The sequence below is a fragment of the Pristiophorus japonicus genome, chromosome 11, assembly GCF_044704955.1.
Source record: "Pristiophorus japonicus isolate sPriJap1 chromosome 11, sPriJap1.hap1, whole genome shotgun sequence".
NCBI lineage: Eukaryota > Metazoa > Chordata > Chondrichthyes > Pristiophoridae > Pristiophorus > Pristiophorus japonicus.
Window position 1 is genome coordinate 171,684,120 of NC_091987.1, and position 25,827 is coordinate 171,709,946.

The 25,827-nt window shown below is 44.4% G+C and overlaps 1 protein-coding gene across 5 annotated transcripts in view; it reads left to right on the plus strand.

Moving 5' to 3' along the window:
- Window positions 1–25,708, plus strand: part of fli1 (Fli-1 proto-oncogene, ETS transcription factor) — a 72,368-nt gene extending 46,660 nt beyond the window's left edge. For 4 of the 5 annotated variants that reach the window (XM_070894266.1, XM_070894265.1, XM_070894268.1 and 1 more), the window contains 4 exons: window positions 2,131–2,193; window positions 4,453–4,512; window positions 6,195–6,242; window positions 23,737–25,708. In XM_070894266.1, the coding sequence (XP_070750367.1) occupies window positions 2,131–2,193; window positions 4,453–4,512; window positions 6,195–6,242; window positions 23,737–24,266 (701 nt within the window). In that variant the 3' untranslated portion in view covers window positions 24,267–25,708. Of the gene's footprint in view, window positions 1–2,130; window positions 2,194–4,452; window positions 4,513–6,194; window positions 6,243–14,592; window positions 14,750–23,736 lie in introns of all 5 variants that reach the window. The other variant, XR_011595921.1, reaches the window with a different exon arrangement.
- Window positions 25,709–25,827: the final 119 nt, after the last annotated feature.

Consider the following 25,827-nt stretch of genomic DNA (forward strand, 5'->3'; position numbering starts at 1 on the left):
AGAGGTCAGCGGCAAGCACCTTCACTTCGCTGCTGACTGCAAAATCCTGGCCACAGTATAGTGCCCCGACCTCTCCATTGATAACTACCTCCGTATTTTCTAATTAGAATAAACCACAGCGAGCAGTCAATGCCCAATGTTTATCTCAACTTTCAGTACTGGCAAATAATGGACCAATTATGGGAACACTCTTGGCTATATATTTGCCACAAGTTTCCTGCTTGAAACAGATTTGAATTTATAACAAAATGGACAAAAAGGATACATTTTCTAATTTGCGCACTCTGAGTTTCTTTTCCCCAAGTGCAGAGCAGTTCCAGTGGCCGTATTGGAACTGAAATTGATGCTTGTCGATTCCCATCTGAGCTCCTTCTCCCATGCCAGACTCGGGGTGCCTCTGACAGATCACCCACTGACAATATCTTGCTGCAAATATCACAGTTAAATTTTGAATGGATGCTTTGAAATCAGTGGGACTCCTTGTACAAACATTCAAGCCTACTGGAATTCACTGGAACTGACCCAGCAGGAGCAACAGAGCATCTGGGAACTTAGTGAATGGCAGAACCAACAGGGTACCTCCTTAACCAATGAGATTTAAGGATTGAGAAAGAAACAGGAACAATGCGGAAGGAAATAAGGTGAATTAGAGTCAAATCAGGTACAGAAAAAGAAATAAAGAGAGGGAAAGAAAAATTGGAGTGAGAGAAAAAAAAGACAGAAATTAAAAGTAAGAAACAAAAATTACATTTTAAATTTGACATTTAAAACATCTCTAACAATAATTTACTACATGCAGGAATGAGCTTGAACAGTTTAAATTGTTTTCTTTCTGGGCCAGAGAAGTTGTTTAGCACTGTATTAATAATTATCATATCATTAAAAGAGTATACGTACCAGACTTAACTTTCTGTGATGAGTTTACTGGGAAATTAATGTATAGGGCGAGATGCTGTTTGTGCAACAAAAAGGTGTGGTGGTATAAACCCTTTAACGTTTATTTGTTAAATTTGTGGGTTCTCGTCATTGTGCCCCTTTAAGGTAATTTGAGAGTTGTAGTGTAAATCGACCAGCAAGTTCTGGACATTCGCAATTTATGATGTAACTTTTAATCCCTGATCTTGCTGGCTGCTTTGCACATTAACAGCATGCATTGTTTATATGCTGTTATTTTCCGGCAAATTTAAGTGGCAACGGCATGAAAAATGGTGTTAATTCAGGAAAATGGCACTTGCCCTTGATGTTAATCGGGTGGAGCTATGATAATTGACTTCTCATTGTTTTCAGCGAGGGTATTGGTGGAGAGATGAAAAAGTCCCAACAAAATATGGCATGGCATATGTAATGGCGCGAGTCACATATATTGCGTAACTCCATTTTTTGCACCGTTAAGGGGTACCTACATTGCAAATGCACCACTAAATGCCAATCCGGCCAATGAGTTTAGATTGTTGAGCAGTACATTACTGCTGTGTCACACCATATTGACTGCTGCTCACACTAATACCAACCATTGTCACACCAGACTAACTGCTCACACTTAAACCAGCCATTGTTATACACAGACATATAGACCAAAAGATTCTATTCACATATGTAAGAGTTTGTGTCACAGCTGCATGTTGTACTGATGACAAGAACAAACTGACTGTGTGTTTGGGGGAGGTGAATCCTGCTGTTGCTGAGCTCTGAGTATTTAAGCCTTGTATATTGCATAATTAAAAAAGAACTTGCATTTATGTAATGCATTTCAAAACTCTCCAGTGAATTTCACAGTTAATGATGTACTTTTGATGTGTAGCCTCTGTTGTAATGTAGGAATCACAGCAGCCAATTTATACACAATCATGAATAAGATAAATGACCAGACCATCTATTTTTGTGATTTGCAATATCAGAATTCACATATAACTTTAATGACCCACTGGGTCCTGAAGCCAGCCTGTTAATCCCGCTTGGTGCTTGTCCGACTCCAGAGTACATAGGCTGTTCAATATTGGCGAGGCTGGAAATTTATATCAAGCACTGGCCCCTTCAATTCTGTTGGAACATTGGATAAGCTAAGAACTGAGTTGGTACAGGATTAACAAATTGCTGGCTCACTCAATTCAGCCACTTGTTTTTTTTTAGATCCATCGTATGATACTGGTAGGAGATCCGGATGGGGCAATAATATGAACAATGTGACAAAAAGTAAGTACCTCTAAATATTAAACAAAAACGATTTAAAAATCAAGATGAAGAGGCAGTGCCAATAGAACAGGACAATAGCAAGGTTGAAAAAAGTTGAAGAGCTGATTTTCTGTATGCACACTAGCGGAGCCAAGATCAGTAACCGCGCCGATTGGGATATCATGGAGCTGAAGTCCCGATACGTGTGGCCGACGAGGCAGGCTCTTCAACATAATTCAGAAAATTGGCCTCAATGAGTATTGATTAGGTGACACCAATCCTGGGTTTTATAGATTGAAGGAAGACCTGAGGAAGGTAAGGAGTTTCGGTTCTGAGATCTGGGGAAAGAATGTAATCGAGTTGGAGATAGTGTAATGAGTTTTGATTTCATTCAGTGAGATTGCAAGGAGGAGGAAAGAGGAAAGTTGTCTGGCTTTTGCCCAAGTGCAGTGGATCCCCTGGACACCGTGAATATTGGAAGTTTGGGCAGGTGAGAAAGCACACCTGTAAAGTAACCCGCAGAATTCTGTGACATGCACTGTGCCCAGGTGTCCCAGTAGCACAGAACCAGTAAATCCTCCCCTGGTGTGTGGAGGTGGTGTATCACAGTTTATCATCATCATCATCATAGGTGGTCCCTCGTATCGGGGATGACTTGCTTCCAAGCCAAAAAGGGATGAGTTCACAGGTGTTTCAATGAAGGACCTAATATTCCAAGTCCAAAACTACACGTGTGGAAGATGCCTGTGCATGGAATTTTTAACGTGTGGTGGCCGTTGCACATCAGCCACCACACGGGCTTGACAGAGCTAGGTTTTGGTCCAGTGGCAAGGATTAACCAAGACGACTGGAGACCAGCTCTACTGCATGGACCTAGTGTGCACACATATTGCAGTGTGGGTTGGCCTATGCTGCCCCTGGGCCCTCGCCTCTTCTGGGCCCCATAACTCACACCTGTCCTGGGACCCAATCATGTCGCTCTGCAATCTTTCGCCACTCATGCACCCCAACCTTGCTGCTCCTGCTGTACCTGCCCACTCTCTAATCAGCGAGCTGGACCTTGGCGACGTCCAATTTTGTTGCCCTCTTCACAGCCGTCGCTCTCCTGAACCAGCTCGCGCTGCACGTTGAAGTGGTATGCCTCCAAGCTGCTCCGTTGAACGCCCCGACCTGATGATGTTTATGAGCAACATAGGGGGACGGTTGAGAGGATGGTTGGTGGTATCATTTCTGAGTCATTACTTTCAATTCGCACCCAAACCGTAATACTTAAAACATCCTCTAACTCTAACTGTAATTATTGCATATTTAGGATTAAGTCCATTTGACAGACATTTTAATCTTAGTTTAGTGTCGGAATTATTTTAAAAAACAAAAATTTTAAAATAAGAATCGGCAATCCTCCCAATCCGAGCTAACGTGCTATCTTCCTTTTTATGTTTTCTTTGATTCTTAACTATTCTTTAGCATTTTTCTTGCAATAAATGATAATTAAGATAATTGACATTGTAATGTCTTTTAAATTATTTTGTGCTCAATTATTTGCCCTTCTCTTTCAATGGTGATTCTTGCGGGGGCATTTTCACAGACGCCAGCAGCTCGCGAGCATTTTGCCCAACTTGCCATTCTTCAAGAGTTTGGCATCTATTGGCCATTTGACCATGGGATGCATCATAACCAAGCAGATACAGTCCACACCTGATGTGTACAGCTGCACACTTACAGCAGTAGCTTGAAAGCCAATTATAACATTCCTGCTCCTTTCAGCTGACTTAGCACAGACCAGAGATCAAACGTAGGACCTTCTAGATGTAAATCCAGCATCCACTGCATTTTGTTTTTGAACCTTCCAGATCTATATGGCTTTGGGACATACTGTTTAGTGCGTTTGTCCCTGAACCATCAATACAGCTATCCCATTCCAAATTTTAGTGGTTGAAAGGCACATGGATGAGTAAATGCAGTAAAAGTGGTCAGTTTCTGTTGTGAAACAAATGTTATTGAAAGATTCGTTGGATGATAAAGGCCCTTCAGCCCATCCACTCTTCCAGAAAGCCAACCCTACCACCTTCCTTTTATAGTATTAAGCTGTTTTTCAAATGAATCCTGGCCTTGGGAGCCCATTGCAAATGTTGATCACCCTCTGTGCAAAGAGATACTTCTGTGGGTTGGTGTAGTGTCTCCAGAGATGTATTCGACCAGCAGCCATCCAGTTATCACAAAACTGTGATACCAAGCCTGTCTTTACAGTGGTATAAAGTTTATGAATCTATTTTTCAGCTTCTCCTGGAGCAACGCAGAGTGTGAATAAAAGTACAGAACAGCCACGGCCCCAACCAGGTAATAGTGAGGAGTAAAAGAGAGTGCGATGGATTTACAGATAGTTCTATAGATATAGTGAGACGAGATGCAGGTGAATGTAGAGTATTCATTTAGTCTGCTTCCTTTTCTTCCATTTTCCTCCCACATCTCTTAAAGGTCCTGACTCTTGCTGGATGCAGTTACAAAGGCACCAATTTCCCTCTGGTACCCTGCCCAAGTGGCTTAAACAGTGGCATTGATAGGCAGGCATAACAGCTGAGCCTGATTCATACCAGTGCCTGCTCCAAGAGGAGACTAGATAGCAGTTAGGACTAGGAACCCTGGCTGATTTATCCTCCATACCCCATTAGTGATTCATCATCATAGGCAGTCCAACATGCCATCCAGTTATCACATTTGTCGGGGGATTGGGGGGGGTGGCACTGATTTACCACACGCTCCTTCCGCTGCCTGTGCCTGACCTCTTCACGCTTGCAGCGTTGAGATTCAAAGAGCTCAATGCCCTCCCGGATGCATTTTCTCCACCTAGGGCGGTCTTCAGCCAGGGTTTCCCAGGTGTCAGTCTTGATGTCGCACTTCACCAGGGAGGCTTTGAGGGTATCCTTGTAACGTTTCCACTGCCCACCTATTGGCTCGTTTGCCATGAAGGAGCTCCGCGTAGAGCAATTGCTTAGGGAGTCTCGTGTCTGGCAAGTGAACTAAGTGGCCTGCCCAGCAAAGCTGATCGAGTGTGGTTAGTGATTACATCTATTGTAGCCTCCCTATAGCTGCATAGATATGGTTTCCGCCTGACTTTACGCAAAGGTACTGTGGCAGAGTGGGAGTAGTTCGAGGAAATTCCGGGCCAATTACACAATACCACATTTAGACAGTGAGCTCGTGTGTGTGTGTGTATATGTGTGTATATGTATATATGTGTGTATATGTATATATGTGTGTATATGTGTGTATATATACACACGTATAAAATATATGTGTAATATACCTTTGCAGCTTTACTTATTTTTAAATGAGATGTGATCAGTACAACACCTTGATCAAAAATGTAATGTATGTTTTTAATTTTAATGAAGGGAATAATGTCTTCTTACCCAGCCAGGGGATTTTTTTATTAAATAGACTGGTCGCAACCTAACCCAGCCATCTGATGGGATGGGTTGGGCATTTCAGTCAGCTCCATCCTTCCCATCTTCAGAGCACCAGCCCTGATTGGGCAGGAGGGATAAAGAGACAATCTTTTGCCCATCTAAAACTGACAATAGGGTTTTGTACACATGCAATCAGACTTGTTTCATGCAGGCGTATAGACATTAAAAGATATATTGCAATGGAAAACCAAATGTTTGTGTGTCTGGTGTTCCTTTCTCAAATTACCCAGCAAATACCTCTGAAAGCAGACCGTCTAGATCACAACTGGATGGGTAAACACCCTGGACACTATCAGTGTCTCTCTGATGTAATTAACATATACCAGTACATCTTCTGAGGAAATGCGTGCATGGCAACGAGCAGAGGCCAGGTGTGAGTGAGAGGGTGGGTCTGAAGCAGAGCATTTTTGACATATTTGTTGCAGCTTTCTATTCAGATGATTGCTTGTTATCGAATTCCAGCATTTGATTTGAACTTTCTTTTAATTTAAATCCATTTTTATTTAGTTTTCCATTCTGGTGAATACTGAGGAGAGTTCTTCTGTATTTCAGATCCATACCAAATTCTTGGACCCACCAGCAGCCGGTTAGCCAATCCAGGTAAGATGGTGAATTGAGGGACAATGCTCTGCACAAAATATATAGAATGTTGCAGGAGTGAAACCTGTGATCACTATTTGTACTGAAATTATAAATGCTCTTAGAAAAAACTTATTTGCAATTTCGCTAGAGACAGTGCCCCCTGGAAATGTGCTCTTTTTCTTAAAAGCACAGGTTGACCTATTATTTAATTATGTCCAAATAGTCACCAGAAAATTCCATCACTTGGCAAATGAACAAAGGGGCAGTGATTCTCAGCACTTTTCAGTTCTTCTTTACAACCTTACGTAGAAGGCATTTACAGAAAATGGTTTTACAGATGTTTCGTAACAGGGAGACATGTTTTGAAACTGAAAGGACATGTTGTGCTTCAGAAATTGTGTTTAGTTAGGATCTGTCCAGTTCCTTTATGCTGCTTATTCAGAACTGCACAATGTAGTGCATTATAATGTGGTGCAGCTTTGTAATGTGGCACAGTCTAGAATATTGTCGTGTGTTACAGTGCAGTATATTATAGAGTGGTGCAAGATATTGCAGTGTGAAAAAGTGGAGTTAATTACAGTGTGGTGCAGTATAATATAATACATAGAATCATAGAATCCATAAGCACAGGGGAAGGCCATTCGGCCCATAGTATGCTGGATCTTTGAATGAGTATCCAAATTGTCCCACTGTCCGCTCTTTCCCTATAGTCATGCAAATATTTCCTTTTTAAGTGTAGATACAATTTGCTTTTGAAAGTTACTATTGAACCTGCTTCCACCACCCTCCCACCCTCTCAGGCGGTGCATTCCAGGTCACAACAACTCGCTGCGTAAAAAAAATTCACCTCATCTCCCTTCTGGTTCTTTTGCCAGTTATCTTAAATCTGTGTTCTCTGGTTACTGACCATCCTTCCAGTGAAAACAGTTGCTCCCTATACACGGTATCAAAAACCTTCATAATTTTGAAAACCTCTATTAAATCTTCCCTTTCGGTTCTCTGCTCTAAGGAGAACAATCCCAGCTTTTCTTGTCTCTCCACATAATGAAAGAGCCTCATCGCTGGTATCATTCTAACAAATCTTCTCTGCACCCTCTCCAAGGCCTTCACATCCTTCCTAAAGTGTGGTGCTCAGAAATATGGGCACTGTACTCCAACAGAGGCCTAAGCAGTGGGGTACCGTATTTTAGTGTAATGCAGTTGACTAGTTTGATGAGTATTTTAGTGTGGTGTAGTTTATCACAGTATAGTTTTTCGCCTATTTCCACCTCCCTAATTTGCCCATCTCCGCCACTGCCTCAGCTCATTTGCTGCTGAAACCCTCATCCATGCATTGTTAACTTTAGACTCAACTATTCCAATGCTCTCCAGGCCGGCATCCCATCTGGCACCCTCTGTAAACTTGAGCTCATCCAAAACTCTGCTGCCTGAATCTCAGCACACACCAAATACCCTTCACCTATCAACTATTTACACGCTCACCTACATTGGTTCCTGGTCCAGCAATGCATCGATTTTAAATCCCTCCATGGTCTCCCCCCACCCCCACCCTACCTCTGTAATTTTCTACAGCCCTACAACCCTCCAAGACCTCTGCACTTCTAACTTCTTGTGTATCCCTGCTTTTAATCGCTCCACCATTGGTTGCCGTGCCTTCCGCTGCTTAAGTCCTAAGCTCTAGAATTCACTCCCTAAATCTCCACCTCTCTACCTCTCTCGCCTCCTTCAAGACGCTCTGTAAAACCTACCTTTGACCAAGCTTTCGGTACCAAATTTTGTTTGATAACGCTCCTGTGAAGAGTCTTGGGATGTTTTACTATGTTAAAGGTGCTATATAAAGACAAGTTGTTGTTGTCGATGTTGTTGTACAGATTTTTAAGTGTGGTGCAGTTTAACACAGTGTGGTACGGTATTTTAGTATAGTGCAGTTTACTGGTGTCGTACAGTATTTTAGTGGGTCAGGTTGTCACAGTGTGGTACAGTATTTTAGTGTGCAGTTTATCACAGTGTGCCACAGTATATTTTTGGTTTAATTCATCACAGTATGATGCAATATTTTAGCGTGGTGCAGTTTATGACAGTATTGTACCGTATGATAGTGTGGTACATTTTATTATAATGTGATACAATATTTCAGTGTCCAATTTATCACAATGTGGTGCAGTAATTAAGGGCCCAAGTTTCCACACGATAAAAAACGGGCGCCCCTCCGAGCTGGGCGCCCGTTTTTCGCGCCTAAAACGGCGCCTAAAAAAAATCGCGCTATTCTCGAGCGCCTTGCAGCTCCATGTCTGCCTGGCGCGGCGTGCAGGGGGCGGAGCCTACCACTCGCGCCGATTTTGTAAGTGGGAGGGGGCGGGTACCATTTAAATTAGTTTTTTTCCTGCCGGCAACCCTGCGCGTGCGCGTTGGAGCGTTCGCGCACGCGCAGTGTGAAGGAAACATTGGCACTCGGCCATTTTTGTCGTTCTTTGTAGCTGTTTAATTTTTGAACATTTTTTAATAAAAGCACATTGCCATCAGCACATCAGCATTGAGGCTTCTTGCAGCAGTGAGAAGGCTGCAGGAAGCCTCAGAAGTTGAGCAGCCATTCCCGACGGCACTGACTGTCTCCTTCCCGCCCGCCGTCTGGAACGGCTTCCTCCCCCCCACCCCCCCCGCCGCTGCGTTCGGTCGATCGGGCCCGCACTCCCGCCCGCCCGCCGTCTGAAACGTCTTCCTCCCTCCCCCGCTGCGTTCGGTCGATCGGTCCCGCACTCCCGCCCGCCCGCCGTCTGGAACGTCTTCCTCCCTCCCCCGCTGCGTTCGGTCAATCGGGCCCGCACTCCCGCCCGCCCGCCGTCTGGAACGGCTTCCCCCCGCCCCCCCCGCTGCGTTCGCTCAATCGGGCCCGCACTCCCGCCCGCCCGCCGTCTGGAACGGCTTCCCCCCGCCCCCCCCGCTGCGTTCGGTCAATCGGGCCCGCACTCCCGCCTGCCCGCCGTCTGGAACGGCTTCCCCCCGCCCCCCGCTGCGTTCGGTCAATCGGGCCCGCACTCCCGCCCGCCCGCCGTCTGGAACGGCTTCCCCCCGCCCCCCCCCCGCTGCGTTCGGTCAATCGGGCCCGCACTCCCGCCCGCCCGCCGTCTGGAACAGCTTCCTCCCCCCCCCCGCTGCGGTCGGTCGGTCGGTCCCGCACTCCCTCCCGCCCGCCCGCCTTCAGGAACGGCTTCCTCCTCCCCCCCTGCCGTCGGGAACTTGTGAGGCTGGCTGAAGCACTTTCACACAGGTAGGAAGATGGTTTATTTAATCTTTTCTTTGCTTATAAATTTTTATTCAGGTTGGATTTATTTGTATAATATTTGTAGAAGTATAAATAAGGATTTATTGTAGAATTTAATGACTTCCCTTCCCCCCCCTCCCCCCCCACCTCCTTCTGGACGCCGAATTTGTAACCTGAGCCTGATTTTTTAATGTGTAGACAAGGTTTTTTCAGTTCTACAAAAATCTTCACTTGCTCCATTCTAAGTTAGTTTGGAGTACGTTTTCACTGTGGAAACTTTGAAATCAGGCGTCAGTGGCCGGACACGCCCCCTTTTGAAGAAAAAATTCTGTTCCAAAGTAGAACTGTTCTACCTGACTAGAACTGCAGAAAAAAAAATGTGGAGATTTGCGATTTCTAAGATAGTCCGTTCTCCACCAGTTGCTCCTAAAAATCAGGCGCAAGTCATGTGGAAACTTGGGCCCTAAGTGTGGTGCAGTTTAACACAGTGTGGTACAGTAATTTAGATTGCTGCAGTTTTTCAAAGTGTGATACAGTATCTTAGTGTGCTATAGTTTATCACAGTGTGTAGAATATTTTAGTTTGCTGCAGTTTATCACAATATAGTCTAATATTATAATGTTGCCAGTTACATACATACAAACATATGAACAATGAAGGACAGGAAAATACCTTCTGATCCATCCAGCCTGTCCCACACAATTGCAATGCATTGTGAGTCACAATATGTACCCTTCCTCACCGATCCGGAAGCGTGTGATCTCTTCAAGGAGAAAAACAGATAACAACCATGTCACTTAGGGAAAAAATCTGGAAAAGTTTCCTCTGACCCATTTAGGTGATGGAAACAAATCCAGGAGATCATTATGGCCATGATTAACGTCATGCAGTACCTATCTTTTGAACGAACTGATCTCTGTCCCAGCCAGAATCAGATGAAACTCTTACTTGAAGGAATTTAACAAATCGGCGTCCACCGCACGAACCAGCAGCCTGTGCCGCAGGTCCACTATTCCTTGGGAAAAGAACCATCATCAATGGTAGTCCCTCGAATTCGAGGAAAACTTGCTTCTACTGCAAAAGTGAGTTCTCAGGTGATTGCAAAGTCCAATACGGGAATTACAGTCTCTGTCACAGGTGGGACAGACAGTCGCCGGAGGAAAGGGTGGGTGGGGAGTCTGGTTTGCCGCACGCTCCTTCCACTGCCCGCGCCTGCCCCCTGCATGCTCTCGGTGATGATACCCGAGGTGCCCAGTGCCTCCCCGATGTGCTCCTCCTCCACTTAGGGTGGTCTTTGGCCAGGAACTCCCAGGTGTCAGTGGGGATGTTGTACTTTGTCAAGGAAGCTTTGAGGGTGTCCTTGAAACATTTCCTCTGCCCACCTGGGGCTTGCTTGCCACGCAGGTGTTCCAAGAAGAGCGCTTTCTTTGGGAGTCTCGCATCCAGCATGTGGACAATGTGGCTCGCCCAACGGAGCTGGTCGAGCGTGGCGAGTGCTTCGATACTGGGGATGTTAGCCTGATCGAGAACACTGACGTTTGTGCATCTGTCCTCCCAGGGGATTTGCAGGATCTTGCGGAGGCATCGTTGGTGGTATTCCTCCAGCGATTTGAGGTGTCTACTGTATATGGTCCACGTCAGGAGGGCGGGTATCACTACAGCCCTGTAGACCATAAGCTTGGTGCCAGATTTGAGGGCCTGATCTTCGAACACTCTCTTCCTCAGGCGGCCAAAGGCTGTGCTGGCACACTGGAGGCGGTATTGAACCTCATCGTCGATGTTGGTGATAATAGGCTCCCGAGGTATGGAAAGTGGTCCACGTTGTCCAGGGCCACGCCGTGGATCTTGATGACTGGGGGGCAGGGGTCAGGTTGATGGAGGACCTTTGTCTTATGGATGTTTAGTGTAAGGCCCATGCTTTTGTATGCCTTGGTGAAGATGTTGATGATGACTTGGAGTTCAACCTCTGAATGTGCACAGACGCAAGCGTCATTTGCATACTGTAGTTCGACAACAGAGGATGGGACGGTCTTAGATCTGACCTGGAGGCGACGAAGGTTGAACAGGTTCCCACTGGTTCTGTAGTTTAGTTCCACTCCAGTGGGGAGCTTGTTGAGTGTGAGGTGGAGCATTATAGCGAGGAAGATTGAGAAGAGGGTTGGTGCGATGACGCAGCCCTGCTTGACCCCAGTTTGGACATTGATTGGGTCTGTGGTGGATCCGTTGGTCAGGATCTCGGCTTGCATGTCATCGTGGAGCAGGCGGAGGATGACGACAAACTTTGTGGGGCAGCCGAAATGGAGGAGAACACTCCATAGTTCCTTGCGGTTAACAGTGTCAAAGGCCTTTGTAAGATCAAAGAAGGCCATGTACAAGGGTTGGTGCTGTTCCCTGTATTTCTCTTGCAGTTGGCGCGCCATAAAGGTTATGTCCATTGTACCCCATAGTGGACGGAATCCACACTGTGACTCCGGGAGGAGCTCCTCAGCCATAGGGAGAAGACGGTTGAGGAAGATTCTAGCAATAACTTCCCCAGTGGCTGACACAGGGAGATTCCTCTGTAGTTGCCGCAGTCGGACTTATCCCGTTTTTAAAGATGCTCATGATTATTGCATCTCTGAGATCTCCCGCCATGCTCTCCTTCTTCCAGATGAGAGAGATGAAGTCATGCATTCATGCCAATAGTGCCTCTCCGCCATACTTTAGTGCCTCAGCGGGGATTCCATCTGCTCCCGATACCTTGTTGTTCTTGAGCTGACGGATGGCCTTTTCTACCTCTTGCAGGACTGGGGTTTTGCTGAGATGGTGGTGGGTAGCATGCTGTGGGATGGAGTCGGGGACACTCGTGTCAAAGACAGAGTCTCGATTAAGGAGATCTTCGAACTACACCTCCTGACATCTAACCTATTTCTGGCCTTATATAACTTGAGATTGTGACCCCCCCTGGTCCTCCCTAACCTATGGAGTTGAAAGAATTTCTCTATACTAACACAATCTATTGTAATAATCATCTTATAAACTTCTATCAAATCAACCCTAAGTCTATGCTTCTCTAAAGTATAGAGTCCCAACTTTTGTGAGCCTATCTTGATAACTAAGATAATTTAAACTGGCAATTAATCTCATGGCCCTCCTTTGCACTCTCTCCAAAGCCTCAATATCATCCACCATCAATGTTCCCATTAAGCTGCATGGCCGCACAGTGGTCTGGAGATCCCACGCAGGTCGCTGTACCGGGTTTTCAATGGGAGAACCACCATGCGTGAAGATTTGAATGGGCCATGCAGCCAGTTAAAGGGCCCGTGCATGAAAAAAAAATTACAGGGAACATTGCCCACTGTGTGAGACCAAAACTGGACACAATATTCTAACTGAGGTCTTGTAAATGGACAAAATAGTATGCTTTTTTTTATAGTCAATTGTCCTATAAATATACCCCAGCACCCTACTTGCTCAACCCATCGCTTCACAGTATTGGTAATGCAACTGTAGAGATTGATGCACTAGAAATTCAAGGCCTCTTTCTTTCTCCACCTGCTTTAGTACTTTACCTTGAAGGATATGTTCAGCATTTGACGTACCCACATGCATAACACTGCACTTTTTCCAAGTTAAACAACACGATTGGTATCCAGTTACGATCCCAGTCCTTCAATGCATTAAGCTTGGCCCAAAGCAGACGAGCATTGTCTACAGTCCTGACACTCTCACAAATCTTAGTTTTGTCTGCAAACTTGCAGACTGTGCCCCCTACACACACATCTAGATCAGGGTGGACAATTATTTGGGCTGGAGGGCCACTTAACTAGTTTTGATGGCTGTTGAGGGCCGCCCCGCAATGCTCCACCAATCGCATGGTCCTGCACAGCTGATCCCAGCCCCTGCCGCTGGGAGAGATACAGCGCATGTGCGGCAGTCTAGCGGCCGGCTGCGCAGCAAGTTTAAAGGGACCGTGCGTGAAAAAATTAGAGGGAACATTACATAAACATAAATATTGCATAAACATAAATTCAGACAGTAGTCAGGTGTTATCTTACATACACATGTATTCAAAACTGCTTAGAAATGAATCAAAGAGAAAAGTTGAAAATGTTGTATCTTCTGGTCTCTGTAAATCAGTGCTGTGAAATAGAACTGCACCATCTTTCAAGCCTGTGTCAGCATTAATTTCCCACTTCAGTCATCCATATGTCCCTCTGCAAAGATTAATAATGCCGTCCCAATTGATGCCAGATGAGAACTCCCCTGTCGTCATACTCTGGATACCAGGAGAGGAAAGGTGCAGCGCTGGTCACATTCTTCGGTAAAAGATTTGTGGAGATGAGAAGCCTTGACTCCACTCTAAAATGTATAGGGCACATTCGAGTATGCAGTGCATTCTGGGTATGAACATCCACCATTGGGTCCCAGAATTACGGAACGGAACCTTTAAAGATCGCGCCAGGGAGAATCTATTTTGAGAATTATTAATTTGAATAAAATATTACTATGTTTTTTCCTTGTCTGCATTTGGGGTTTGTCTCTGACCTATGAGAAGTAGAAGTGGATCGACAAATGTACAGCTCGAGCTCCGGCTAGCGTCCTATTTCTGTCCGATCCAGTGGGCTGGATAGAATGACTTGGCGGGCTGGATATGGCCCGTGGGCCGTATTTTGCCCACCACTAGATTATTAATAAAAATAGTAAAGAGCAATGGCCACTACACCGATCACTGCAGGACACCTCTGGTCTCCAAACAAATCCAAAGCCATTTACATATTTTCTGCCTGCAAGCTTTCAGCCAGTTCTCAGTCCAGCCCAGTAGATTGCCACTTAATCTATAGGGAAGCCTCTTGTGTGATACCTTATCAAAAACTTTTCAAAAGTCCAGGTAGACAATGTATTCCCGCATCCACTAAATTGGTGACTTGTTCAAAAAATATAGTCAGATATGTAAAGTAGGGCCTCCTTTTTTTGAAGTCATATTGGGGATTCATAATAAGTCCTTCTCTATCTAAATAGTCATATATTGCATCCCTATTGATTCCCTCAAGCATCTTCCCGATTACTGACATCAAACTAATGGGCCTATAGTTACCCAGATCCGTCTTATCTCCTTTTTTAAAGATTGTGACTACATTAGCCACCTTCCAGTCTAAGAGAACCATCCCAGACACCAGCGAGCTATTAAAGATACGGGCAAGGGGCTCGCACAGCACCTGTCTCATCTCCATGAGGACCTTGGGTGGATATCATCCGGACCGGCTGCCCTATCTATATTAAGGTTCCTAATTTTACTACAGTGTGGTACAGTATTTTAGTGTGGTTCAGTTTATCACAGCATGGTACAATATTTTAGTGTGTTGAAGTTTATTACAGTGTAGTATAGTATATTAATATGGTGAAGTTTATCACCGTGTGGTACATTATTTTAGTGTGGTGAAGTTTATTATAGTGTGATACACTATTTTAGTGTCGTGCTGTTTCTCACAATGTGGTGCATGAATTTTGCCAGCGCTCGGAGTGCGGGTTTGGAAGCAGGTCCGCTGTCAATATCAAAAAGTTTGACAGTGGGTCGGTATCCCGCTGTTAACCCTCTTCCTTGTCAGTTTCCCAAGTGTCGGGTCTGTCATTCCTGAACAGACCTGATACCAAGTGGTGGGTTGATAGTTAAAAGCTTGTTAAAAGGTAGTTAAGCAGGATTTTACCATCTACTTACCATTTTACCAGGTTTTTAACAAGTTTCCCGAAGCGCAGTTATCATGTCAGGTAAGTAGGTCAAGTGTTGTGTCAGCATTGAATGATTCACTAACCTGACAGCTGAAAATGGTCTATGAAAGCTCCCATTTCATAGGTCTTCACTTTCCAAGGTTAGAAGCAGTTGCTTACTGCATTTAGAAGACAGATTGATCTTTATGCAGCTAGCAAATGTTTGGAGTGACCTCATTGGAACAACCTCTCTCCCCATTGACAGATCGCTTCTATCATCTCAACCTCACCTGCCATCTATTCCATCAGCATCGGTGCCCTTGAAAAAAATCTCACCTTGGTCCTCAGATTCCCAACACGATCAGCCCCAACACCAACGTCGCTGGGCACAGTCGCAGCACCAACATCCACACCAACCTTCTCCGCAATCAACTGATGCTGCACTGGACACAGGGCATCATCATCCATGCACATTGCTGACTGGGACACCAGCGATTGGCTCAACATGTCCAGATTTGCCTCACTTAACATTGTACATCCTGGCTGCCAAATATTACGCCAGGTTGGCACCACCCCATACCAGCACCATAAACCATCCCTACAATGTCCAAGCTATACCTGCCAGACTCATTACCCTTGGGCGTGGTGGGGGGTGACGACATAATGTCTTACCATTCACTGGAACTCACTAAGACATTTTCAAAGGTGTACACAAATCTGTCCAAGAAGGCAAAGTGGTGAAAATAAAGATTTCAATGCTTGACAACTCACTAACAGAAACTTTACACGAACATTTGCTAAAGCACCCAAGTGTCTACCCTTATGTGTTGTTAGTTTGACTAATTGGACAAGGATGAGGATGAGTGGGATGAGTGGCTAGTGAGATGGGGGAAGTGATAATCTAGAGAGAGGGATGGGTGGGGGTGCAAAGTAAGTTAAGGATGTGCAGGAGTAGGGTAGGGAAAGCAGAGTAATGTGGGTGGTGAGGTGCACAGCAGGATGAGCTTGAGTGTGGCTTTGCAGTAACATTTCGAGATCTACTGTAAACATTGAAAGGTTTGCGCCACTGCAGCCAAGTCCTTCTGACGACATCCCTGCCTGTGCAATGAGCAACCAGACTGCGTTGATCTCCTGGGGAGGTCTTTGCTCAATGGAAGGGAAGAAAGCCTCCCTGCATGCTGTGACTCCCTCCAAAAGCACAAGAAGGAAGTCATGGAAGAACCTGGGTGAAACCGTGCACCTCTGTGCAGTGCTTGTCAGTGTTTGTGGCAGCTCAATGCTGTACAACACTGAAAGCACAACTGTCAAAATGAATGAGGGCATAGCCCCTTTAATGAAACCAGCCGATGCCGCGTCATCAGATGACGTCATCAGACCCGCTTCCTTTTAATTGGCCAGGAACCTCGCAGGGCAATAAGGGCAAAATCGCTTGGAGGAGGCGGGATGAAGACGGGAGCGGGTTTTGAGGCCGCTGTTTACTCTGGCCACACTGGACTCGCCACAGCTGGCGAAATCGCAGGCTAAGTGTGGGTCAGTTTATCACAATGTGGTACAGTATTTTAGTGTAGTCCAGTATATCAAAGCTATCATACGGGCTTGACAGAACATGGTCTTGGTCCAATGGCAAGGGGTCCAAGACGATTGGAGACCAGGCTCTGCACAGGCAACTTCCACCCTTTAAGTCATCCTCGACTCAGAGGGACTGCCTAAGAAGAAAAGAGTGTGGTACAGTATTTTATTATGCTGTAGTTTATCACCAAGAAGTACAGTTTATTTGTGCGCAGATTCATAGAATCATAGACATTTACGGCACAGAAAGAGGCCATTCAGCCCATCGTGACTATGCCGGCTGAAAAAGAGCTATCCAGCCTAATCCCACTTTCCAGCTCTTGGTCCATGACCATGTAGGCTACAACACTTAAAATGCATATCCAAGTATTTTTTAAATGTGGTGAGGATTTCTGCCTCTATCACCCTTTCAGGCAGTGAGTTCCAGGCCCCCACCACCCTCTGGGTGAAGAAAATCTCTCCTTAACACCCCTCTAATCCTTCTACCAATTACCATTAACTTCAACCACTCCTTGTGATAGCGTGTTTTACCTTCTCACCACTCTCTGGGTAAAAAAGTTCCTTCTGAATTCACTATTGGATTTGTTGGCGACTATCTTGTATTGATCGCTTCGAGTTATGCTCTTCCCCACAAGTGGAAACACTCTCTCTGTATTCACTTTATCAAAAACTTTATTAGGTCACCCCTCAGCCTTTTCTTTTCAAGAGAAAAGAGACCCAGCCTGTGCTTCCTTTTCTGATAGGTATACCGATTGTACCTCTTTAATCTACCAGAAAAATCCAGTTGTGCCTGTGGGAGAGGAGAGAAGAGGAGCATTTATTTTTTTAAAGTTTCGATCGGCTGCAAAGGCTGATCAGTCAGTGTGTTCGGCGATGGGCTGGGAGCATCTGTTAGTCAGTGAGTGTGTGTGCGGGTGCTGAGGTACCCGTCCACAGGCTGCCGTGGCACGCACTCACACATACAGGAGCCCGGGGGCTGTCCACCAGTACCGGTAAGTGAGACCCCCCGTGGTTCAGAAAATTCTCTGTTCCGGCACCGGTCAGGTCCTGAGGGTGCTGGACTGGAGAGCTATAACTGTACCCGCGTATCCTCACATTTATTATCCTTGTAAACCTTGTAAGCATTTAGTTCTTGGTATCTGAAATAAGCTTCCCTTTCTTGCCTTATCCTACCCTGTATGCTCTTTGATATCCAGGGGGCTCTAGATTTGAGAGTCCCACCCTTTTTCTTCATGGGAACATATATGCTCTGAGCCCTTACTATCTCCTCATTGAATGCTTCTCACTGCTCTGACACTGATTCATCCTGTTCATCCTTTCCTGATAGGTAGCTATTTCCAGTCCACTTTGGCAAAATCATATCTCATCTTAGCTGAATAAAATTGGCCTTTCCCCAATTGAGAACATTTATTTCTGGTCTATCTTTTTCCTTTTCTATGCTATATCTAACTGAATTATGATCACTACGACCAAAATTCTCTGCCACTGATACCTCTTCCACCTGCCCAGCTTCACTCCCTAAAACAAAGTCCAGAACTGCTCTCTCCCTTGTTGGACTTGCTACGTATTGGCTATGCATTTTAAGAATTCTATGCCCTATATACTTTTTACATAGATTTATCCCAATTAATATTTGGGTAATTGAAATCCCCTACTATTGCTGCCCTATTTTTTTTTGCACTTCTCAGAAATGTGCCTACATATTTGCATTTTTATCTCCTTCTGACTGTTTGGGGGTCTATAGTACACTCCCAGTAGTGTGATACATATTTTAGCGTGATTCAGTTTATTACAGCGTGGCACAGTGTTGTGTAGTGCAGTTCATCACAGTGCAGTAGCACATTTTAGTGTATATTTTCTCACAGCTGGTACTGTATTTTAGTATTGTTCAGTTTATCACAGTGCTGTACAGTATTTTAGTGTAGATCAGATTATCACTGTGGTACAGTATTTTAGTATATTTTAGTTTATCACACTGTGGTACAGTATTTTGGTGGATCAGTTTATCACAGTGTGGTACAGTATTTTAGTGGGTCAGGTTATCGATGTGGTACAGTATTTTAGTGGGTCAGGTTGTCACAGTGTGGTACAATATTTTAGTGGGTCAGGTTATCAGTGTGGTACAGTATTTTAGTGGGTCAGGTGGTCAGTGTGGTACAGTATTTTAGTATGTTTCAGGTTATCACAGTGTGGTACAGTATTTTAGTGAGTCAGGTTATCAGTGTGGTACAGTATTTTGTTATGCTTCAGTTTATTGCAGAGTGGTACAGTATTTTCCTGTGTATTTTGCTACTAGATGTCTCAAATTGTTAAGATTGCAATAAATTGCTGATATTGTGCACAGTCTTTTAATGAATGTCAGGTTTTTAATACACCAGATAGTCAAAGCTGCGAGAGAGACTACAGTAGCACTTACTGGCCAGATCATGCAACGACATCGTTTATGTTCAGGATTTCCATTCTAAATTTTGTCTGAGACAGTTTCATTGTTAACTCTTGATATAAATGCATTATCAAAAATTGTGACAACAACAACTTGTATTTATATAGCACCATTAATGTAGTAAAATGTCCCAAGGCGTTTCACAGGAGCATTATCAAACAACATTTGGTACAGAGCCACATAAGGACATATTAGGGCAGATGACCAAAAGCTTGGTCAAAGAGGTAGCTTTTAAGGAGCATCTTAAAGGAGGAAAGAGAGATAGAGAGGTTTAGGGAGGAAATTCCAGAGCTTAGCATTTGGCCGTTGAAGGCAAGGCCGACAATGATGGATCGGGGATGCTCACAAGGCAAGAATTGGAAGAGCGCAGATATCTCGGAGGGTTAGGATCATAGAATGAATCATAGAAGTATAGAATGATTACAGCAAAGAAGGAGGCCATTTGGCCCGTCAGGTCCCTGCTGGCTCTCTACAAGAGCACTTCAGCTAGTCCTATTACCTGTAGCCCTGCATTTTTTTTTCTTTCAGGTACATATCCAATTCCCTTTTGAAAGCCATGACTGAATCTGCCTCCACCACCCTCTCAGGCAGTGCATTCCAGATCATAACCACTCGCTGCGTAAAAACGTTTTTCCTTATGTCGCCTTTGGTTCTTCTGCCAATCACCTTAAATCTGTGTCCTTTGGTTTTCGACACTTCCACCAATGGGAGCAGTTTCTCTCTATTTACTCTGTCTAGACCCCTTGTGATTTTGAACACCTCTATCAAATCTCCTCTCAACCTACTTTGCTCTAAGGAGAACAACCCCAGCTTCTCCAGTCTATCCACATAACTGAAGTCCCTCTTCCCTGGAACCATTCTTGTAAATCTTTTCTGCACCCTCTCTAAGGCCTTCACATCCTTCCGAAAGTGCATTTCCCAGAATTGGGCACAATACTCCAGTTGAGGTTGAGCCAGTGTTTTGTAAAAATTCCTCCTAACTTCTTTGCTCTTGTACTCGATGCCTCTATTTATAAAGCCCAGTATCCTGTATGCTTTTTTACTGACTTTCTCAACCTGCCCTGCCACCTTCAATGATATGTGCACATATACCCCCAGGTCTCTCTGTTCATGCACCCCCTTTAGAATTATACCCTTTAGTTTATATTGCCTCTCCTCGTTCTTCCTACTATATATATCACTTTGCACTTTTCTGTGCTCCACGAGCCTGTCTATGTCCTCTTAAAGTCAATCACTATTCTCCTCATTGTTCACTGTTATAGGGCTGGATGAGATTACAGAGATATGGAGGGATGAGGCCATGGAGAAATTTGAAAACAGGGATAAGAATTTTAAAATCGAGGCATTGCTTAACCGGAAACCAATGTAGGTCAGCGAGCAAAGGGGTTATGAGTGAACAGGACGTGGTGCGAGTTAGGACACTGGCAGCAAAGTTTTGGATGACCTCAGTTTATGGAGGGTAGAATGTGGGAGGCTGGCCAGGCGTGCATTGGAATAGTCAAGTCTAAAGGCAACAAAAGCATGGGTGAGGGTTTCAGCAGCAGATGAACTGATGGAGGGGTGGAATTGGATGGTGCTCTGGAGGTGGAAACAGACGGCCTTAGGGATGGCATGGATATGTGGTCGGAAGCTCATCATGGGGTCAAATATGACACCAAGGTTGCAAACAGTCTGGTTCAGCCTCAGACAGTTGCCAGAGAGAAGGATGGAGTGCACACACTCACTCACTCACTCACTCACTCACTCACTCGTTCCTTAATGATCTACAATATAATGTAGAGAAGTGTGAAGTTATCCACTTTGGTAGGAAAATTAGAAAAGCAGAATATTTTTGAAATGGTGAGAGATTGGGAAATATTGCTATTCAGAGGGACCTGGGTGTCCTTGTACACAAATCACTGAAAGTTAACATGCAGGTACAACAAGCAATTGGGAAAACAAATTGTATGTTAGACTTCATTACAAAAACATTGGAGTATAAGAGTAAAGAAATCTTACTGCAACTATATAGGGTCTTGATAAGATCACAACTGCAGTACTATGTACAGTTTTGATCTCCTTACCTAAGGAAGGATATACTTATCTTAGAGGGAGTGCAAGGAAGGTTCACCAGACTGATTCCTGGGATGGGGGGATTGTCCCGTGAGGAGAGATTGCAGAGACTAGGCCAATATTCCCTAGAATTTAGAAGATGTGATCTCAATGAAACATATAACATTTTTACAGGTCTTGACAGAATAGATGCTGGGGAGTCTAGAACTAGGGGTCACAGTCTTAGAATAAGGGGCCGGCCATTTAGGACTGAGATGAGAAGAAATTTCTTCACTCAAAGGGTTGTGAATCTTTGGAATTCTTTACCCCAGAGAGCCGTGGATGCTCAGTCATTGAGTGTATTCATCACAGAGATTGATAGATTTTTGGATATTAAGGGGATCAAGGGATATGGCGACAGTGTGGGAAGCTGGAGTTGAGGTTGAAGTTCAGCCATGATCTTACTGATTGACGGAGAAGGCTCGAAGGGCCAAATGGCCTACTCCTGTTCCTATTTCTTATGTTCTCATGTTCTTATGTCTTGCTGTCATTGCTATTTCTTTTTCTGTATGATTGCAAGTCTTTTCTTGGCTTTTTAAAGCTTCATTTCAGGATCTGTTAAGACCAGTTTGTAAAGGTCTTCAAACTCAGTGCAGGCCCTCACAGCTTCACTTTGTAGATGCTACAACTTGCTATTCTGAGAGTGGAGCTGTGGGCTTGGCTGATAATTGCAGAGTATGTCATGCTTTTCAGATTTCACAGCGTTCAGGTTAACAGTGTCAGTGGCTGACAAGACACTGACATCAGTATTTGTGTGCTTTAGATACAGACCTTAGAAACATAGAAACATAGAAAATAGGTGCAGGAGTAGGCCATTCGGCCCTTCTAGCCTGCACCGCCATTCAATGAGTTCATGGCTGAACATGCAACTTCAGTACCCCATTCCTGCTTTCTCACCATACCCCTTGATTCCCCTAGTAGTAAGGACTTCATCTAACTCCTTTTTGAATATATTTAGTGAATTGGCCTCAACAACTTTCTGTGGTAGAGAATTCCACAGGTTCACCACTCTCTGGGTGAAGAAATTCCTCCTCATCTCGGTCCTAAATGGCTTCCCCCTTATCCTTAGACTGTGTCCCCTGGTTCTGGACTTCCCCAACATTGGGAACATTCTTCCTGCATCTAACCTGTCTAACCCCATCAGAATTTTAAACGTTTCTATGAGGTCCCCTCTCATTCTTCTGAACTCCAGTGAATACAAGCCCAGTTGATCCAGTCTTTCTTGATAGGTCAGTCCCGCCATCCCGGGAATCAGTCTGGTGAACCTTCGCTGCACTCCCTCAATAGCAAGAATGTCCTTCCTCAGGTTAGGAGACCAAAACTGTACACAATACTCCAGGTGTGGCCTCACCAAGGCCCTGTACAATTGTAGCAACACCTCCCTGCCCTTGTACTCAAATCCCCTCGCTATGAAGGCCAACATGGCATTTGCTTTCTTAACTGCCTTGAATCCATAAGTTGCTTCTGCTGAAAGCTAGTCTGGTGTGATGAGAATTTCCTGTCCAGTTGCTGAGCCCATATACTAGTTAGTATTTTTTTTCCAGTCAATGCGAGGATTCATTAACAGCCCCATCTATGTCTTCAATAAACATTGGGGGGCTAGAAATTTGCTTTTTGGCAATCAGTATTTTTTTGCCAGAAGTACCGCGCTCGCCTCACTATCGCTATCAGGCCTGAAATTCAGCCTTTAATTTGCATAGCGGTAAAAATTGGCGTTGCACGAAGATTCGCGGCACAAACAGCGAATGTTCTGTAACTTTACTCTGAAGCCGATACCACTGCGAGAGAGGTCTTGGGAGGGGGAAAACACCCCAAAAAAATAGCAAAGAGTAAAAAATCACAAAACATTCACAAGACACTTAACTATCGAATTGCTGAAAAAGAATGAAAAAATAAAAACTTTAACTGACCTTTTTTGCAGGTCTTCAAACTTACCGCTGCTCCAAGGGCTCAGCTTTTTACCTGTCGATATTTTTCGCCCTAAATACGGGTACGCTCAAAGCCAAATTTTTGGTGAAAGCGATATGTTGAGTCTTGCACGGCGGTGGTCCGTTCCCTAGCGGTACTTAAAACCACTGCCGCAAGACATCTCTGAATTTCCCAGCGACTGTTTTTTTCCCAAAAATGGCAAAATATTGCCAAAAAAAGTCGCAAGGTCGGCGAACTAGTTCAGTTCTGACATGGCCGATATCTGTGAATAGTGGATTACTGGGAGCAACTGATACCTCTGCATCTTTCCCCCCAGCATTCCTTGGGTGTTAACTGCAGAAAAATGGCAGCTAGTCTTTAAGGCTCAGTTCAATCCTGAGCAGTGTCGGTACTGACTGAGTCATTGGCGGAGTTTTGATTTCTTTAAAATTAGAGCTCCATAGATTTGTAGGGCATGGAGTTTGAGTTAGCATTTTGCATAACATTGCTGACCGGTAAATAACTTATACAAAGCTCTCATTTTCTTGCAGGAAGTGGCCAAATACAACTCTGGCAGTTCCTGTTAGAGCTGCTGTCTGACAGTTCCAATGCTAGCTGTATCACCTGGGAAGGGACCAATGGCGAGTTTAAAATGACAGACCCGGATGAAGTGGCTCGGCGCTGGGGAGAGAGGAAAAGCAAACCCAACATGAACTACGACAAGCTGAGCAGAGCTCTGCGCTATTATTACGACAAAAACATCATGACCAAGGTTCACGGCAAACGCTATGCATACAAATTTGACTTTCATGGCATTGCGCAGGCTCTCCAACCACATCCAACGGAGTCCTCTATGTATAAGTATCCCTCAGATCTTTCCTACATGTCCTCCTACCATGCACATCAGCAGAAGATGAACTTTGTATCTCCTCATCCCACCTCTATGCCAGTCACGTCCTCTAGCTTCTTTGGAGCAACCTCACCATACTGGAGTTCTCCTGCAACGGGCATTTACCCCAATCCAAATGTGCCCCGCCATCCTAACACACATGTTCCCTCTCACCTGAGCAGCTATTACTAGCATTAACCTCTGTTCCTTCTTGCTTGCCAACCTAGGTGGATCCATACCTAATCTCGGAACTCTAGGGATCCTGGAACTTCATCTGGCCGTGGAACATTAATCAATGCTAGGCCTGTTACCAAACTGGATTTCTCTCCATTCCTGGATTGTTGACTAGTGATGGGCCTGTTGCTATCTCTAAAAGTCTCCAACTGTTAATCTGTTGTCTGAAAGTGAACATTGACCAGTTGTGAAACTTTTGAGCATCCATGGGTTTTTAATCATTCTAGTCAACATTAAATGACCTTCCATGAAGCCAGAACAAACCTTGGACATTTGCACCAATTAAGGGCTTGGAGCCAGTTATTGACATTGGCCAGTCACAGATGTTGTTCCTTCGATCAGTTAGCAACACTGGATTACTAACCAGTCCTACAATGTAACCACAGTCATAAATAACTGTGGATCTATCAATATATTCCCAGTCGGATGACCAGCTGCGGACATTTGACCAGTTGCAGGACTACCGGAACTGAACGTTCCCCCAGCTCTTTATTTCACTGATGATGCTTTCTTCCAGAAAGGACCTCTGTAAAAGAAGATTCCTCCTCAGTGGAATGAACTGAAACAAAGAGATACATCTGTTGGGACTTCTGACCTGAAGGGCTATGCTAACAAGTGAAGAATATTGCTACAATGGGCTGTGTTTTGTCCTTAAGAATACTAAAGCTAATTAGATTACACAGATACGCGAACGCTGTGCGTTTGTAAGAATTCAATGTTGGATCAACCACGCATCCTCGTATAAAGCAAGTTACTGTATAAATTATGCAGCAAATGATGATTCCTTTAAGTTACAGTATTACACGAGTTGACCTCGGTCACAGATGCAGTTTTACTATCAAGTCCATTTTGACGAAATATAGTCATTTTGTAGCCTGTAGATCTTTTTATCTGTACATTTGCCATTTTACTGAGTAAAGGGACGCGTAGGGTAGTAATTGTTGGGAAAACTTTATTCTTATAAAGTGTTACTAATGACAGAAGCACTGATGCAGCTATTTTCTATAACTTGCAAATAGCTGGAAGCAATTTATCCCCTAATTCTTAGTGCTTTTGGACTTTTTTTTATGTAGCATTTTTAAATAATCACCGACACGATTTTCCCATTAAAATGGGGCATCGCCTACTATATATGCAATTAGTTCTTGTTGATAATTATGTAACTTTGCAAGTAATCCTTTGCAACATATTAAGTATTAAACCAAAACACTTATACAAGGGCTACTTCTGACATAAAACAACTGCCATTAAATATTTCCTCAGACAGATGGTTCTGTTATTACATACATGTATTTTTATGTGAAAGAGAACTGTATACTATTGAAGGAATGGTGTGTATGACAGTTTCTTACACTATGCAAAATGTTCAATAAAAAGTGGCAATAGGGAGTGCCTTAACAAATCCCTGTCACGTACAGCAACTTGTTACTGATGTAGCTGCTGACAGAGAACCCAGATTCCAATAGTTAAATGTGAGGAGTTTCCCTATTAATGTGAATGGACTGGGACTTTAGGCAAC